This window comes from Lepidochelys kempii, chromosome 7 (assembly GCF_965140285.1).
Source record: "Lepidochelys kempii isolate rLepKem1 chromosome 7, rLepKem1.hap1, whole genome shotgun sequence".
Lineage (NCBI taxonomy): Eukaryota > Metazoa > Chordata > Testudines > Cheloniidae > Lepidochelys > Lepidochelys kempii.
In genome coordinates this window covers 100314944-100334622 of record NC_136386.1, presented here as the reverse complement: position 1 = coordinate 100334622, position 19679 = coordinate 100314944, and the positions used below count along the sequence as shown (strand labels likewise).

General features: G+C 38.0%; 1 protein-coding gene across 8 annotated transcripts in view; it reads left to right on the top strand.

The window, feature by feature from the left end:
• Nucleotides 1–19679, top strand: part of MGMT (O-6-methylguanine-DNA methyltransferase) — a 369933-nt gene that overhangs the window by 296840 nt on the left and 53414 nt on the right. For 6 of the 8 annotated variants that reach the window (XM_073354042.2, XM_073354046.2, XM_078853846.1 and 3 more), the window contains one exon: nucleotides 1–593. This exon is cut by the window's left edge and continues 3066 nt beyond it. The exons of 1 other annotated variant lie outside the window; for it this stretch is intronic. Coding sequence is in view for 1 of the 7 variants with exons in the window: in XM_078853847.1 (XP_078709973.1) it covers nucleotides 4810–4941 (132 nt within the window). In the remaining 6 variants the exon portion in view is untranslated. Of the gene's footprint in view, nucleotides 594–4809; nucleotides 6419–19679 lie in introns of those variants that run through there. One more of the 8 variants, XM_078853847.1, reaches the window with a different exon arrangement.

Below are 19679 nucleotides of genomic sequence, written 5' to 3'. Positions count from 1 at the left end.
ACATGGCATAAATTTCCGTATTTCTGCAACCATGGACAAAATTTTATTTATTTTGCACCTTTGATGTAATCACTTGCACTTTGCCTGTTAATCTGTGCCAGTACCACTTCTGGTTCCCAGCAGCGGTAATCTTTTAAATAAAAATAACCCGGCATCAAAACACTTTCTCACCCTATCCTCCTAACTCAAGCAACACCCCAAAAAAGAGGGATCAGATTAAAAGCAGGAATCAAGTTACACTTGCGATAATCTGTTTTGGACTAGTGCCAAGGTTCTAATTCCTTGCTCCCCTCAGAGATCGGAACAGAAGGTGAATCCCACTGGAAATGTGAGATGCCCGGATTTCCTCTTACATATAAAGCATCTGGGTGAGATTTGCATGGTACAGGAGCATGTTAGTGGTGAGCCATCAGGGATCCAGTTTCACTCTATAGAATGATCTGTGCCAGCCCCAGGGTGAATTACAGCAGCCTATGGACTGCTTTAACTTGTGCCAGCTGGCTGTGGTCCCCAAAGGATCATATTTCAGCAGAGAATTGGTGGCATGTCCTTTTCCACCTGAATACGCACTCTACTTCAGGGGGAAGTTGGCATAGGAGTGGACTTTACACCAGCAGAACAGTGTGCCTCTCCCTCTTTCTCTGAGGGAAATCTCAGCTGGCCAGCTATGGACAGTCTCACTATTTCTTACCACCTGAGTAGCACAAAAGAGCTGAATCAGGACGAGTGTGTTTGGCCCTTTAGGTTTGCAAGGTATATGACCTTAGCATCAGAACACCCTGATTTATAGAAAAGCTAATTTAAATATCTTTGCATTTTTTACAGTTTATTATTGCTGTTTATACTGTCACTCCAAGACCTGTAGGTAGTAACTAATATAGATTTTATGGATGGAAAGATATCAAAAAGAATATCAATAATTTAAAAAATAACTTAAAGTGTGACTTAACCAGAACACATGATGGTGTGGTGATGTATAAAAATGTTATTGATGCTCACTGGAAATGTCCTGCATAATTCACTTGTGGCATTGCCAGTTGTGAATAAGATCTGTCACATTTTTATACCACCATGTACTACATATGGTCTACATCTAAGTTTTTAAAAATAATTTAACAACCTATATAATATCCATTACCCTAGCTCCTTTTCATCATCAGCTTTTTTTAATCCATTTGCCTTCCATTTCTGTTCAAGGGCTTGATCCTGCAAAGTGCTGAATGTTGAGGGCAATTAGCAGCCTTGCAGCTTTGAGATCCAAGTTCATATTCTTATTTCTAGAGTACTTAAATAAGCATAGTTTGAGCCTTATAAAGGAAAAACTGCAAAGTGGAATAGAAAATGAATCAATGTAATGTTTTGCATCTAGCCATACAGATTAAGAAAGCTATACCAAATAATCTTGAATCTAAAATGTTCAGCATCTTGAAAGATGCACTTTTTAGTACCTCATTTCCTTTCACAGTTGCATCACTGCATTTGAAATACTATACCGTTACTAAAACAAATGTTGTAAGATTAAAGATGATGTACTGAATTTTTTATGATGTGCATTTCAAGGATGATATATAAACACCAGTAATAAAAAAACATTGCATTTATGTACTTGTCTACATTATCAGTATGTTATGTAATTTTTCATGTGCATTTTTGAAAATCCTTGACATTCTACTGTGAATGTTACAAAGCAAAAGGTATAAAACAGTTTCGCAAATTGTTTAGGGTGCAAATTAAATGTATACTGGTATAGGTTTTAAATATACAAAGTCAAACTCCGATTGATTTTCTGTTAAATAATTATTATCATAATCTCATATAGTATTTTTCATGAGAAGTTCTCAAAAAAAGTATTATTTTATATATGGGAAACTGAAGCACAAAGAGGTGAAGTGACTTGTCCAAAGTCACTGAGCAGACCAGTGACAGAACTGGGACTAGAATCCAGCTTTCCTGAGTCCCAATCTAGTGCTCTATACACTAGCCAACACTGCCTTCCCTAGTTGTTAAAGTGATAGCAAAGGGATACCTCGCAAACGTTCCATTTTGTAAAACTGCAACTCTGTTCTCTTTATGTATTTTAGCTATTTGTAAAGCACCCATTGCTATAGCACTTAGATCCTATACAAAACAGTCAGTATTATCCTTGCTGTATGAATATTATTTTTTCCTTTTGTAAAGTTATTTTCAACATAACCAAATATTCATAATTCAATATCTATTTTTGGTTATGCTACCCTGCTGTTGAATGCTCATGAGCTTCTGTATGCAAACCTTTCCTTTGAGCTTTGGAGAAACACTGACAAAATATATATATCATAGAATCATAGAATACCAGGGTTGGAAGGGACCTGAGGAGGTCATCTAGTCCAACCCCCTGCTCAAAGCAGGACCAATCCCCAATTTTTGCCCCAGATCCCTAAATGGCCCCCTCAAGGATTGAACTCACAACCCTGGGTTTAGCAGGCCAATGCTCAAACCATATGGGTATGTATATCCCAGGACCTGAAACATGATCTTCCTTTTTTCCCATGCGGAATTGTGTTGACTCGTGTCTACACAGATCCATTGCTTTGCAGGACCAGGACTTATGTGAGCCCTTTGTTTTTTATACTACGGTCCAGATCCTGCCCTGGTTTAGAACAGCTTTGCTGTGCTTTCACTGTGCAAAGGTGTCCTAAAGTTGTAGTCACTGGAAGATTCTCCATCTGCAGGAGGAATTCTAAGGATCATTTAAAATTGCCTTTGTCTCCCCCTCTCCTCTGCTCTGCTGAGTGCTCCTCATTGGCAACTCAGAATCTTGGTGGTGGGGGTCTCTCATGCATGCACATTTTCTTCCCTGACATGATCAATAACTGTGAAGAGTTCAATAGGGTTGCATGGGATCTAGCTGAGGGCAAAATTTGCCCCCTTTGCTCTCTCTCTTTCCTCCTCCTCCTCACAACTCATAAACCACTTCAAAGATACCTTCACGTATGTGTATCATTCATGTATGATTTATGTATCTCTACTCAAAAAAAACCACAGGATATATTTGTATTTAAAATGGACATACTTCTCCATCTTCATATAGTCTCGTCTTCACTGCCAAGGAGTATGCAATCCTAAGAAAGGGACAGAGTCAGCTGAAAAACATGCTTTACCATCTTCCAAAATGCAGATTTTGGCAATAGCAGGTTATGTAATTTAGGGCTGCCCAATGAGAGTCATTAACAAATCCGCTAACAAGTTATATGGGGTTTCTGGGCCCATTTACTCTGTTGTTTAATTTGAAAAGTTGTTACCATGAGAACCAGATTGTTTTTGTGCTGACTCTGGGATACAGAACACCTGTTAAACCCTCTCATATCAGCAGTCAGGATTCTCATATAAGAAGTGCAGTTTTATTCGGCACTGGACAAGACAGTGACCACTAACAACTGAAGGTATGTGCCACTGGTATCTGCAGAAAACTCAGCAACATGACAATAATTGATTTTTGCACTCTTAAAACACTGTAAATTTGTGCTTCGCCTGTTTGTTTCAGCATAAGAACATCACATCACTTACAATTAATATCTTAAAGAGGAACTAGACTCCTTTGTCTGAACTCCATTTGTCTGAGCTCTTCTTATACATTTTTAAGACCGTGATTCTTGTGAAAGGAAAGCCCTCTCTTCTTCATGGTATGTTTCACTCTGACAAAGGAGGACCATCTCTTGAGTGAGATGGTAGTTCAGCCTCTATGGCTCAGTCATCCCTTTTCCTCATGACGCTGCCAAGAGTGATATTTGTGACAGCAACATTTGTGACCTGTTCACTGGGAACTTGCCTGAAACCACCAACTCATTTCACGTAGACCACCGAAATGCTATCTGATTGCGAGGATTTTTGGTTGCTAACGGTCTAAGCTTTATTTTGGCCACTGGCCTGTGAATGAGACTTCATAACCCATTATCTATCACTGAGCTGTCCGGTTGTGTGTTTGAGTCTGTTGTGTTGAAGTGCAGGGAGGGCAGAGCAATGGCATTTTTCTCAGAGAACATGCAATATGTTTTACATGGCTTTTATTTGTTATTCGGGAGGAGACCATTGCCTCCTCTTTAAGAACCCTAACAATCTCTCCATGTCCCCCTCTTTTTAATCCCTTATCTCTGTACTCAAAACCGTATGTTTATTTTTCCTGCTCAGAACTAGGTTAGTTTCCTCTTCAGAGCCCACCAGTGTCACTACTTAATTGCCCAGAGGTGTGAGTACTGAGTGATAAACACTCCTTTCCTACAAGGTCTGAGTGTACTGTGTCCACTGCATTCCCAGCCTGCATCCAAGCAATGATCCAGAAATCAGTCCTGGACTTGGCAACTGATATTCCCATGTACTAATAAAACAAATGGCCACTTAATATTTGAATCCAGGTCACCAATAATTTAGTGGCATATTAGTAGCCATCCTAACCCCTCTGTCCTTGGTGGGCCTACCCATGTCTGCGCACTGACTGGTGAATGGTAAAAGTGACTGGTGGTGTAGGCTATTCTCCTGAGCTAGAGGCTGTCTTCCCACATCTGCTGCTCCTGTACTCTGTTGGAAGAGCTGGGGGACAGGGCAAGCGGATAGCAACCACAGACAAATCAGAGCTGGATGTGGAGCCTGACTCTGTGCCAGCACTTGCTCCTGCACGGCGCCCAGGCCTTACTGGCACCCAGCCAGAGCCCGCTAGGGTGGGGTTTATGTTTCTGACCGGAGAACGACGAGAACTACAATTCATAATCATCTCAAGAAAAGACGAACAAACGATTCAGAAACCTTATTTTTGTATGTGAATGTATTTTGCAGGTTCCGATTATAATACCATGCCACAGAGTGATTTGCAGCAGTGGACAGACTGGCCACTATGGAGGAGGAACTCATCTGAAACAGTGGCTTTTGTCGCATGAGAAGCATCAGAAAGAAAAGTTAGCATATTGATGCAGTTCAGCCACCGCTGTTATACAGCCAAAACACATAACCAAAGATACTTGGCTTATAACAAGCTTTCAGAACACACAGTAGAATTCAGGAAAATGGTAAATATTTGAGTGACATATAAATATAATACAACATCCGAAGTGAAATGTGTGGTGGCACTACTATATTAAAAAAGCTGGATGTGTCCTAGGGGACGCAGCTTGTATGCCCTTTCTTGTTTTTACATTTTACAGCAGAATGAGTACAGCGGACTGTGCCTGTTGTGCATGTATTTTGTTCCCATCTCCAGTCCTGTTTTGTTCTATTTTTAATGTCCATTAAAGCAAGGATAAGGGAGTAGGAGGGGCATGGCAAATGTTAGGTGCAACTGCCCCTCTAAGGAAGCATCTGGCTCACAGAGGGGACAGCCGGCAGTCTGAAGCCTTTGCGTGTTTCTGAGAGCAAAATGAAATGCAAAAGCTTCAGCACACACCTCCCTGTTCCTGCCTAGCTTTGTATTTGTCCAGATTGTACCTCTGCCAGGATTGTTGCCCAAGATTCTCCTGTTTTTCTTTGATGTTTGAACTGTTGAAATGATGTTTTACGTAAACAGTTGTTAATTAAACACATTGAGAATCATTCAAAAGGAAATGGCTATTGAATTGCCTATTCACAGCTTTTCTTTTCAAATTGTTTGAGATGCTTAAAAGATACGAATAAAAATTATTCTGTCTCTATAAACATTGCAGTAAGTAGACAGAAAAGTAGATGCTGGTAAATTATTTTATGCCATATAAAGAGCTTTTTTCAAATTAAGCAGTTGAGTTACCATAGTTTTCTCAAAAATTTAAAATTGTGGTTTTTTTTATCAGTACTATTGTGATTATTACTTATTTTATTTAGCTTTCATGTGCGTTATACAATACTCTGAGTAGTTAGGGAAAAAGCTTTTTTTCATATAGGTTATCCATAGAAAATATAGGCAATGAAAGGATATTGAAGCTAAAATTTCTGATTATTTAAAAAGGATTCCATGAAAGTAAAATATTACAGACTACCAAGAGCTGAAATTTTCAGTCTGGGAGTCATAAATTATAACATGGAAATACTGATTTATGGGGGTTTTTCCATATTCTTGTAGGTGTCTCTTTAGAAAGCTCATTGCTAACAAAGAAATTAATGTATTATATTACAATGTATTACTTTGTTAATGCAGCATTATTGATATCTTACCTTTTTAATAAAGTTATGTTATGCATGTACATGTTTCTGTGTGTATGTGTGTAAATAAAATGCAGTAGATGATATATGGAGAAAATAAACTATACCCAACTGTACAATATAAGGCTGTATTTTTATCAAGGGTTTCTGGTGGCAATATAAACCAAGAAAGCAAAGCTCAAGTGGTTTGTACATGTCACCAGAACTCTGAGATAAAAATATAGCCTTATAATATGTACAGTTTGGGTGTATTTTATCTTTTATAATATGTGGATACCAACAAGCGAACACAGTGCCTTGTGTAAACTTTAAACTTTTTCAAATATTACATCACTTGCTGCTTATCTGTAGATATTTACATTTGTTTTGCCATAAATTTGTCATCCTTCCTCTGAAATAGTAAATGTGACTGTCATGAAGACACTATCATTGAGTACAGTAACTGTAAATCATTTAAAGTGTAGAGGAACAGATTTTTAGCAAAACCTCAACCCATCCTCCAGTTTTGTACTTTAACTTCCATGCACAAATATTTTCATATACAATTTTGTGTCCACAACCTTTTGTAGGTGCAATTTATATCTTTAGACTGTCTTAAGTACTTGATTGTACTCGGGTACTTAAACATCTTAATGGCATCAGCTGGACCCACTGTTATTTGAGCCCACTAGTTTGTGATGATAAAATTGAAAACCAGGAAAGTGTTAAAATTTACATTGTCTATCATAACATATCAAGAACTAAACATCATAATTTCATACTGTAAAACATAAGGCTATAAAAAAGAAACTATATTTGGTATACAAGTTGTTTGCCAACATGTGTATAAGAATACAATTATAAAATAAGTATATTTGATCCTGATACTTTATTCTGATTTTTCCCTTTTGTGGAAAATTTTTACTTATCTAGATGATAAGTGAAAATTAGGTTGAAAAATATTGCAGGGATATAGCAGCATGCCATTAGTTTCAGCTGTACAGGAAGGAGCTTTAGAATGATGATAGAAATTCACTTATAATAAGCATACAGTTTTGTTGTCTGAGCAGCGTACATTTATGAGCTTGCATACTGATGTTTATTTTTGTGTTGTAGGCCAAGCTACATGTTCTTTGTCTACATGTTTTCCAATAGAGGGCACTACAGCTTAGAAGAATTAGATGCATGTGTTTTACAATGTGTTTAGACCCTCATTCACCACTTTTTTTCCTACTGTTTAAGAATGAATTTGAAAATGAACAGCAGAGTTGAAATCTCTGAGCTGCCCCATTTGCAATGCTTCAGACAGTCTGCCTCAGGAATTAGCTGTCTAGTGTTATTACAGTCCTGCATTCTGCATCCCATGTATGTATTGTGAAAGGTGCTGTAGTTAGATAGTAAGATGAAGAATGGCCTTTCTTTGCCAGTGATTTCAGAGATTGCTAATGATGCCCAAACTTCAGACTGTTATGACCATTAATGAAGGGCACTATGACACTAGAACCTCTAGGGGTTCTGTTTTAAGGAGGGGAATCCACATTTCTGCTTAGGTATACTGTTAGCATTCTTCTTCTTTGTGGTAATAATGCTGATTTACTTGTATGATGTCTTGATTCTTTGCAGTACTCTGGGAAGATGACCCTCTATCATAAAATACTTAGAACAACACAAATGAGCTATTGAGAATTTTCACACACTGAAACTACACATCAGGCAGTTACATTAGGACTCTTCCATGTAAGCGACAAAACATGTGTTGATTACAAGTGTTTCTGAATTATCAGAAGCAACTTTAAAAATAATGTATCAGAAAAAAACAAAAACAAGGAAGACTGCAGTTTGGTTTTGGCCTGTCTCTGTTGTGTCACAGCAATACAAAACCAGTTTTCTGTTTTCTGTCTCTGAGGGTTTTCTCTGCCTTGTCATAACAGTCTTGATATATGCCCTGAAGTTTCCACTAAAGAAGGCAACAGCATGGTTCAAACTGGCATTGTTTTGTACAGCTCTGTGTACTGCTATGAGAAGCCAGTAGCAATTAACATAAAAAGCAATCCCTTGGAGTAGCCTAAAGCCTATTCTGGCTAGAGGTCATAGCATAGTTTATGAAAATATAGAACTAAAGAAAAAGTATTTTAAAAAAATCCAAATAAAAAAAACCCTAGAAACAAGAAAGCTATGTTCTTTTTACTTGGAATTGGGTTCCACTGACCTATCAAGTTTCCTCCTATTCAGCCTTGCAGTGCTTTGAACTGCTGACATTGAGACACTGTGCAGCCAGGCACGACAGCTGGCTCTGCAGCATCTAATACCAACACATGCTGTTTTAGCCCATTTCCAGAGACTAAGATAATGAAAGATTCAAAAATAATATTTGTTTTGGCGGAACTACATTTATAATGAAATAGATGCCCTTGACCATGGGAGAAACTGAATTTTGCAATGGGTAATTTTTTTCCTCCATAAAAAACATCATCTACAGCAAACCTAAACCCAACAGAAATATTTTAGAAGAAATATGTTGTGCTTCCTGTATCAGATATACAATAAAATTGCATTTACACTACTTGTTCTGTTTTATGCCCAAATGAAAAATGCAGATTACATCCTATGTATCAGTACCAAATGGTAAAGGGCCTCAGGCTTAAAGGTTGTTACAGATCACTTTCATGCAAGCACACTTTTTGAAGTAATGAGCTCATACTGTAAGCATCTTAAACACTAAACCAATTCATTGTAGTTATAAGGACATTTTTAGATCTATGCCCAAATTCTGTTCTCCCTGTTCATGCAAGCAGACCCATGGGAATTAGTGAGACTTCTTGTCTTGGTCAGATGAGAAGGATTTGGCCTATAAAGTCTCTCTTTAATTCTTCTTCAATAATTGCCAGATACCAAATTATACTATGTCCACTTCCATATTCTTTAATTGGTACTTGATGTTAATTTTACAATGTATCTACTTAATAACGAACTGTGGACATGCCAGATGAACGATATTATTGTTGTCCGTATGATCCAGATGTTAAGTTATAAACATGCTAAAAACTGAATAGCAACATCAAACTACTGTTATTTATAAATGTTACCAGACATTTATCCTTCATCATATTTCTCAATGTTTTACCAAATTTAAAATTTGATAATCCTGACAATTTGATTGTGCTGGATGTGATGTACACTATAGATACATTTTGTATTAAGTTGTATATTCTGTATTTATTTGAGTGTGCTCATTGTGAAAGGAAGTGTTTCAGGACTGATTTTCCTTTTAAAAAATGCTATACAAGAATAAAATCTATAAAAAGAGATTGCTTAAAAACTTAAAGCCCACTAATCCAATGGGAGTCCTGTAAGATTTATGTATTATCTCAAGAGTAATTGCTCAGTAACAATCTTATAGGAATGTAAAGATCCTAGAAGAATTGCATTTCCAGATTTAATTGTAATTCCTGTTATATTTTTATAGAAATTGAATAGAATTGTATTTTAAATGCTTCTCTTTAATACTCTTTTCCCCTTGTTCCATCACTGTAGATCTCCTTTTCTGTTTTACTGTGACTTGCCTCGAAAACAGTGGAAAATATTACTGACAGTACATTCAGTTGCTATTAAAGTGGGCAGGATATTTCAGTTACACTGATGTGCAAATCGGTCATACCATCTTTATAGCTCGTCAAAGGACTGTGTGCTATTTCTGTTTCAAATAACATACATAGTGTATGAGTAATAAATATGCTTAATACAGGATGTGAAAAAGTAGGAGTTTTTTTCCAATTTTTTCCCACAGATTGTTCCGGAAGGCCTACCATAATAAAAACTTCCTCCATCCCATATTCTTAATAGTTTTAATGTTTTGTGGTTCTTCGTACTAATGCATTTTGTTCACATTTTTCTTTTCATTGTTCACTATTCGTCAGCACAGGAGAACATTTTATTACTCTGAGAGGTTTTAGGATATAAAATAGTTTGCCTTTAAAAATCTTGATCTTGCTTGTTGGTGGGTGGGTGTTTTTTGTTTCCGTTAGGTTTTTTTTTCCCCCTGTTTAGTGGGCTTTTGATTAAAAAGTTGGTGTTTAAGAAGCTGAAGTTAACAACAGTTTTATTCTTTATCAATGTTGGAAACATGAAGGTTTAAAATGAGCTCTGTACAGAATGCTGATCCAGAACAGTCTCTGGTCTGTGTGAAGTAATGTGTAGGTGGCAGTTAAAAGCTGAGGCCAGAGACTGGAGAAACTGCAGGTACTGATGTGTCTTTAAGTGACTAAGGGAAGTAGTCCAAAGTCTTCTGGACCAAGTGGCACCAGCTGCAGACAGATGGGGAATGTCTGGGCTCCATCACCCTCAAGTCTGCTCAGACAAGGATCTATATATTAGGGTGGAAGAGTGGATAAGAAAGTAAGAAATGGTAGCTGTGTGGTAAGGTGAAAATTGACGTGAGCACAGTGTACTTGACAGTGCCTTTGATTGATGAAAGGATATTGTTAACAAGCCTTTAAAGTTTCTCATTAATGTTTTTTCATTGAAAAAAGCCACAAGAAAAAAATTCCACATGGACAGTAATTAAGATCGATCCCATACAGTATGTTTAGTTATCAATTTTTAAAACCTCTTTAAGGACCTTATTTAGTTATTTTAAACCGTGCTTTTTATTTGTTGCAGTGAACAGTCCTTGAGTGCTACAAAATTGTGTTGTGAACACTGCAAAAACTAATAATAATAAAAAATACCAAAGCCCATTTAGTTGTGTTTTTGAAGGCTTTGCATAAGTAAGTTTGAATTGGAAATACAGAAAACCAGACAACAGTAGGCCAGATTCACTGGAACTCTTGTCTGCTTTGAGTCATCAGAGCAGCACAAAGGAGGCAGAATGTAGCAGTGAATCTGGTCCAGTATCTGTAATGTGTAAAGTATGTTGCTTGAACTATGACACTATCCTTCTTTCCTTTGTGAAATTATCATGGTTGTTTTTTGTTTACCTGGAAGTACAGTGAGGTAATGAAAGTAGTTGGAGTTATACGTCCTTTTCTCACTGATGAGGCATCAATCCACTATCCTAAATTCGATGGGAGTTCGATCCATGGAAGCACTTGGTCTCTGCATGGCACTTGGCCATATCCCAGACAAACACAAATTGAAGTTAAAGAGTGGCTGAAAAGGCCAATATTTAATTAAAACAACCATACCATTAACTCCAAAAGTGATGTATTTATAATCATTGAAAAGTGGAAGCCCCTTCATCACCTGCATTGTTACTCATCTAATAAAAAGTAGCCTTGTAATAATAATAATTTTCACTTTCCAATGAGTATCAAGACTACCTCATTCAAAATATAAAATCAGTTGAAAACTGGCCATTTCTGTAGTTCTTTAACTTCAGTTTGTCCTTGTTCTCCTTGGAGAGTGCCCTCAGTACAGCTCCTCTATGTTATCATTAAGAGTGAACTACTACATTTAAAGGGGAGGGGATATTGTGCTTGGTCAAAGAGATAGAGGGAAGGGGAACAAAATGGTTTGTTTTTTTTTAAATCCAGATGAATTTGACTCAAATTTTAAAAAATCTGTCTGGCTGGAAAAAGTACCATTGTGCTTACAATGTGTGATGTTTTGAAATGGTGGTGTTTTCATTTGTTTGGTTTTGCTGTGGCTACTGAGCTAATGGATAGTTTGACACACACAGATCATGGCCAACATTTTAAAAAATGAAACCTAAAACTAGGCCCTTAAATCCATATTTAGGTACTTAGGATAGATTTTCAAAAGTGTTGAGCTTTTGAAAATATCTAACGATAGATTTATTTATTTTTAAATGCTGGACTGTTCTTTTTTAGAAGCTGATAGACAACTAAAAGTCTTGCTAAATACTACAAAAATCTGAAATACAGTAAAATCATCCTCCATAATGTCCAAAGGAGTCAAATACTATAATCTCGTTAGAATGAGGTAATGGTAAACAACGTTTGATTACAAGGACATCTAATATTTACTAATAGCTCAAACATTATTTCTTATGAGGTTGGAATAACACTTTGCTCCCAAAGTGTCTGCATCTTAGTTATAATTCGTTGTAAAGTACGTTAGGATTATTTGGAATGAAAAGCAGTATGTAATCTACTGTGTTATTAAATTAATATTTGGTGTTAGAGCTTCTATTCTGCAGGTAAGGTAAGACCATCAACTTCCTTTTTAATAATATAATACCTGACCAAACAGTACTTAAATGCACACTTCCAGAAATGACATCTTTTGCACTAATTCACTGGAACAGTTATACTTTGGCTTAGTATATTTCATAACATCTTCCAAATCAGTGGTAGGAACTTGCTGCTCCTAGCAGAATTAGAGGAGCTGGACAAGAGTCGTGAGCTTGTTTGCTGCTGAGCAAACGCCAGGGACTAGCTTGCATGAGGAGAGAGCAAGCTGGGAAATTTGAGCAAGTGAAGTAGAGAAGAGGTGATCTGACAAACACCACACTCACAGGAAAATCCTGGAAAATATTGTAAGTAGGAAAACTACATATTTGGGGACTGTATGCTTGTTCCTAACTTTCTGAAAGAAAAGATCTGATCTGAGGTAAAAGCCTATCTGTCTATTTCTTCTTACTTTTATCCAGATACTTCTCTTCCTCCTAAGTTTTCTAGTCAGGTGATCATGTGACAACTATCTCTGCATTTATGAGGACATAACCAGCTCATAAGATACAACATACAGAAATGTGGTGGCCACAGATTTAGACTAAACAAGTGAAAGTGGTGGGATTTAATAAACAGGATCCCAACCTGGCAGATATTGGTCTTGTGCAGTTGCCTAAGATGACCCAACCAAATACATAAGGTATGACTACCCAGGCATACTTCCACCACCATCCAGACCAATAATAAGAATTTGGCCGAATGTTTCAAAATGATCTGGTTAAGGTTCCAGATTAGTGGGGCTTCAATTTGTATCAGACATTAAAAGCCCTGTCTATACCATTGCATACTACAGCCTCATGCGTTATGGCTCTATGCTTGGGTATGACTCCTCAAGCTGGCCCATGCTGCTGTAATGATCCTCACTGGACACACATGCATAACAAATAAAATATGCTCCCACACAAGCACCCTTCCTCGTTGCCTCCAGGGAGGTGAAAATGCAAAATCCACCTAGCCAGTTCCTTGAAGAGGGGAATTCCTTCCTGACATCAGTCAGCAATCCACTAGTAGTGATGATAAACCCAAAACTCTTCAGGAAACCAGCCCTAACACCATCACCACCAATGCCCAAAAATGATGGGCGGGGGGGGGGGCATTGGACAGGGAAAGAAAGGGTTTCAAAAGGCAGTCCAGCTTAGCACGGTCTCAAAATTACAGCAGTTATATTTGGCTGCCAAAGTACAGTACAGCCTAAATTTAAGCTCTGCCCCCTTTAAATGTTAGCTAATGTTCCTACATCCTGAGTATTCATGCAAGAGAAAGGGATTTCTTTTCACTTTCTATTGTTATGTAATAAACTGAAAATGAATATTTCTATGAGTGTGATGCATCATGGGCTGCTGAAATTGTGGAAGACATCCTTCTATGGTCACTTGACTGATGCCTATAACATTGTCTGCCACTCTCTGAAATGATCCAGTGCCTAAGCAGATAGTTCAGTTGTTGTAAGACTGGAATAAAATCAATGTGCCTGAGGCTGCTCTCCTGATAGTATCCATCCAGATCCCTGAAATGGCCCTTCCATCCAAATGTAGTGCCAAGGGAATTGTTCATTTGTCTAAAGACTTTCTATCATTTACTTTCCTCAGCATAGCATAAGCTACTACTTGGATTTAAAATATCAGCAGTTAGCTGATTTTTGTATGATTGCATGATATCTTCACTGAGAGAGTGAGCTGACGTAGTTTCTATTGAGCCTCTGTATCCCATTCTCAGTGCATCCATTTATCTTTTCTTCTCACTATTTTCCTCTGTATGTCTCGTGGCAGGACAGAGCAGAGAGAGGTGTGTGTGTGTGTGTGTGTGTATATATATATATACAGCTGTAAATATATATATATACAGCTGCCTGTGATCTACCTTGAAATTGATAAAGGGCTGGAGTTGTTGGTTTGTCAATTACCCTACAGGCTCTTTTGATTTTTTTTAGATTCTCATTTTATGTAAGTATTTGTGTCCAACAATATATATGTTTGGTATAAAGGACAAGAGCCAGATTCATTGGCTCAGTAAGTCAGTCTTGTGCCACAAAGCAGATTTAAATCTCTTTAACTGTCTACTTGTAGGTTCCCTCCATGTTAGTGAAACACTGAGAGGCATACGGATAGTGTAGCAGCTACTATACCAATCCCTACCAGTCCCTTCCCAACATTAGGGGCCACTATCTCGTGCTATACGTCCCATAGAGTTGACCAAATCTACTTCATATGCCTGTGGTATATATAATATAAAGTGTCCAGTCTCATCTAGCAATGGGATTTAGATTTCTAAGTGCCTAAATCATTTTTGAAAATGAAATTTAGGTGCCCATATCTTTACAAATCTGGGTCTAAGTCACATTGTCCATATTCTGAAATTCTAACTCAGACAAAGCCTGCATGGAAGTAAGTCTTGACTGATCAAGACATTCTGGGTTTAGCCTGCTGGTTTTAATACATTTAAAATAGATTTATACCCTTGTAAAATATATTTTATAAATATTAAAACCAGCTCTGTAGTTTCTATGTCACATAAAGAAATGGGAAATGTTTGCCCACAAGAGTTGTGGATCATAGTGGGTTGCATATTTGTAAATGTTAATTTTCTTCATTGCTGGGTTGCAGGAGGAGACGTGGGGGTGGAGAGCCTCTCAGGATTGTCTACACAGCATTTTGGAGCAAGCCTCCCAGTCCAGCTGACAGACTCAGGTTAGCGAGGCTTCCGTTAGCGCTCTAAAATAACTGTAGACAGCACTTTGAACCAACCCCTCCCTAGGCTTTAGAGCCTAACCTCCAGCCCAAGCCTCAACTTCAAAGCACAATCTATACAGTTATTTGTAGAGCTCTCTCAAGTCTATCAGTTCAGGCTGGGAGGACTCACTCCAGCATGCTGTGTAGACATGCCCTCAGTGACCGGAGCCAAGAAAGCATTTGCTGAGAAGGTCATGACAGCCGCTCAGCCCATCTACTTGACAGAACTACTGTATAATGGCAGTTTGCAGGTTGTTGCAGTCGTGTTAGTCCCAATATATTAGAGACGTGGTGGCTGATATAATATCCTTTATTGGACAAACTTCCTTTGATGAAAGAGACAAGCTTTCAAGCTACACAGAGCTCTTCTTCAGACGTGTTTGTATAACAGCAGGGCACTTACCTCAAATCATAGGTTGTGAAAACTGACATTTCCATGCCAATTACTCAGATAACCAACTGTTCTTTTGTGTTACTTTTTATGTAAGTGAAACAGTTGGTTGTCTAGAAATCTAACTCGCTGTTGTCCTGTTCCCAGTGGAATTATGAGGTTTGTGACGCATTGGGAGTAGCTGGAGAATGAGTATTGGTTGTGATGTGTGCTTTGTGCATGTGATTAGTCAAAGGTAATATTCATCTCCCAAAGCCCACTGTTTTGTCAGCTCAATCTTGCTGTGTCCCTGCTATGAATCCTGTTCCTACTGATCCTGCTCCACAAAATACTTCTCTGTACTCCTCTTTTTCCTACTAATTGAATAAGGAAATATTCTTGCACTAAAGTTTTCTTGGCCTCTTTTAGTTGCCTAACAACATTTTATTTTCTATCACCTGAACTAGTCTACATAGACCATTTGTACTTGAGACCTCAGGGGTCGAAACATTTCTCACACTTACCACATCATTCTACACTCCCCTCTGCTCTGTCAGTGATGCCATCTGTGTCCATGTCTTCCACAGTCAGGTTTCCATTATAAGCCTTCTTTTAAAATGCTTTCTGACTTTTCTAATGAAAAGGATTTTTATATGAAAATATAAAGTAGTTTATACTATGTATAAGATTGAGAATCACTCGTGATTCTCAATCAGGTCAGTTTTCTGTATTTATGCATTCAGTATATTAGGTGAGAGTCTGTGCTTTTAGCCCTCCCAGTCCTGGGCTATTCCAGGAGCTGGAAAGGCTCCCAGCATAATTTAGACAGCCCTAAGGACCTATCTAAGTTATGGCAGCTTTCTCTGGTTGCCCTATGGGCTGCAGTGCTGCCGTGTTGCCCCCCCATATGTACCCTCTGCAAGAGCTTGTGGGGAGGGGATTCTACGGAGGCAGCCTTATGGCTGTCTTCTGCACTGCGTGCACCAAAGGAATCCTCTCATGGCTGCAACCAGGTCTTTGGGGCCCTTTTATACTGCTCCACCCCTTTTACACAGCATAAAGAGGCCCAAGCAAAGGTAAAGATCTCGATCTTAGGTTCTTTATATAGTTTACTATTCAAAATTAGAGATGATCTTGAGCCCAAACTCTGGATCTGAACTTCTGAGCTTTGAGGAAGGATCTGGATCCAAATATTGTGACTCTGGCCCATCTGTATTCAAGACACATTTTTAACAAGATAACTACTCAATTATTAAGGAAAACATAATTACTTATCGTCTTAATCTACATTTCTTCCAGAAAAATTAGATGAAGATATTCCTATCACAGTCAAAAGAATAATTAACCTCAAACTTCATAGTGAATTTATTACACCCTTGTACAGTGGCTGTAAACATGGTTTATATAAAAACCTTTCATAGGATGAAAAATATTGTATGCTAAATGTCTGTGGATAGTAATCTTCATTGCCTCATCAAAGCAACTAATACAACAAAATCTGTTGACTAATGAGTTTGATGTCACACAGCATCAACTGTACTGAATTTAAAAATGCAAACAGAAAAGAGCAAGAATAATTCTAAAAGGGCCTTATTTGAAATTATGGAAATATTAAACATCAACAATTCTGGAAAAAAAGTTTATCAACACATGCAAAGAGGCAAATTGTAGGGCATGCCCCACAGCCTGGAAAATAAGGTAAGGTGTTTGCACTGTGTCTGGTTCCAAATATTTGAAAGCTGATTCTTGTCCATATAGATTGATTGCCCTGATTTATTTGTCTTTGTTGGGTGGTTAGGATAACCATTTTTTAAGGCTGGCCTCCCATTGTTCTTCCCATCTCCCATAGAAGCTCTGCACAAAAGTGACCTTTCCTCTAACTAAGTACAGGTAGATATGCCTGCTTCTGCCACTCCAAGTGTTAAGATGGAAGGCATTGCTTGAGAGCAATGTGAGACATCCACCAGGAATTCTGCCCACTGCCCCTACAGTAATCCGAGCTCTTGCCAAGGCCCCACATGGGTGCTCCTCAACAATTTAATTTTGGAACCCTACCCCTCAGCTAATTTTGCTTCTGCTTTAAACCTGAAACTAGCTGAGCTTAGTTTGAATAGATTTGAGATTCTATTAAAAACTTGCTTCAGTCTTCAAAATAAGACATACTGCCTTCTCTCAGTACAGCCAAATGTTTTAGATTGAGTTTCATGCTCTTGTTTTGCTTTCATAATAAAATTGTCAAATCTTGAACATTTTAAGCTTGTAGGGACTGCAAGGGATTTGAACAAAATTCACCACTTTTTCTTTCAGATTCATCTGTGCCTTCTGGGTTCAGATGAACTTAACAATCAGAATAAAAGTCAGTGGGAACCAAAAGAAAGCTATGCAGTGTGGGGAAAATCATGTGAAATAAAACTGATAAGCTGTACACAGCTCTAGTCAGAACCAAAACTCAGATCACATCATAGCAGCATGTTATGCTATTATTTAGACAATGGTTTCATCCTTCAATAAGATCCTCTTTATTTTAAATTCATGGTTTACTACATACATAGAAAACAAGTTTACATCATACAGATTGCCATTGTGTCTGTTAGTCCTTGAAGACACATATACCTGTCAAGAAACACACATTTAAGCAAAATGATAGTATTTATAATTAAGACAAAGATGACTATCTAAGGAACTCCCCAGGAAGTTGTCTTTCACACAAGAGGAAAACAGAAGAGAAAGTTCAGATAGCTTTAAGTTAGAAAAGCTCTTATAAGCAACCAAGATATTAATATTGATGTATCCAAAACTAAGGCAAAGAGTATACACCATGAAATGGCCAAGTTTAACTTTTTTTAGAAGACACAGTAAGTAATTGCTCAAAGATTGTCTGTTTCAAGGAGCTAAATTTTGAGCAGAAGACACTGGCTCCTGTGACAGGTCCAGGCCATTTTCAAGCAAATAAGATTCTGTGGCAGATCACTGGGAACGTAAGTCTGGATAGGTAGCATTGCCAGCAGTGTAGAACTCCCAGCCAAAAACCTAATTTAACATCCTGGGGATCTTGTGTAGGTATTTAGATAGAGTCATCTTGGGGCAGTAGTAAAGCTTATGGCATGTCACTTTTAATTTTGGGTGTTAGGAAATACACCCACCTAAACTGATTTTATTTAAAATACTATTTTAAGTTCATATTTTCTCTCCAGTAAAGCAATAGCTCTGTGAGATTTTGATTGAACTAATATTTGATTTAACTAACAATTAACTCACGGAGAGCCCAGCTGAAGTATGTAACATTGGCATAAATTGGTCCTAAAGCATCCCCTTGATGCCATGCAGGCTCAAATATATCAAAGGCCTCAGAACCCAGCTGAGACACCTAGAGCTGAGTCACTACATCCTTCTGGGCCCAAATCTTTCTTCACTCACATGAGAGTCAACACTAAAAACAGAAAACAAAAGATGACATCTGTCAAGGTTCCTCCCCCACTCTGAACTCTAGGGTACAGATGTGGGGACCTGCATGAAAAACCTCCTAAGCTTATCTTTACCAGCTTAGGTCAAAACTTCCCCAAGGTACAAAATATTACCCCCGTTATCCTTGGAATGGCCGCTACCACCACCAAACTAATACTGGTTACTGGGGAAGAGCTGTTTGGACGCGTCCTTCCCCCCAAAATACTTCCCAAAACCTTGCACCCCACTTCCTGGACAAGGTTTGGTAAAAAGCCTCACCAATTTGCCTAGGTGACTACAGACCCAGACCCTTGGATCTTAAGAACAATGAACAATCCTCCCAACACTTGCACCCCCCCCTTTCCTGGGAAATGTTGGATAAAAAGCCTCACCAATTTGCATAGGTGACCACAAACCCAAACCCTTGGATCTGAGAACAATGAAAAAGCATTCAGTGTTTTACAAGAAGACTTTTAATAAAAAATAGAAGTAAATAGAAATAAAGAAATCCCCCCTGTAAAATCAGGATGGTATATATCTTACAGGGTAATTAGATTCAAAAACATAGAGAACCCCTCTAGGCAAAACCTTAAGTTACAAAAAAGATACACAGACAGAAATAGTTATTCTATTCAGCACAATTCTTTTCTCAGCCATTTAAAGAAATCATAATCTAACACATACCTAGCTAGATTACTTACTAAAAATTCTAAGACTCCATTCCTGTTCTGTCCCCGGCCAAGACGACTACAGACAGACACACAAACCCTTTGTTTCTCTCCCTCCTCCCAGCTTTTGAAAGTATCTTGTCTCCTCATTGGTCAT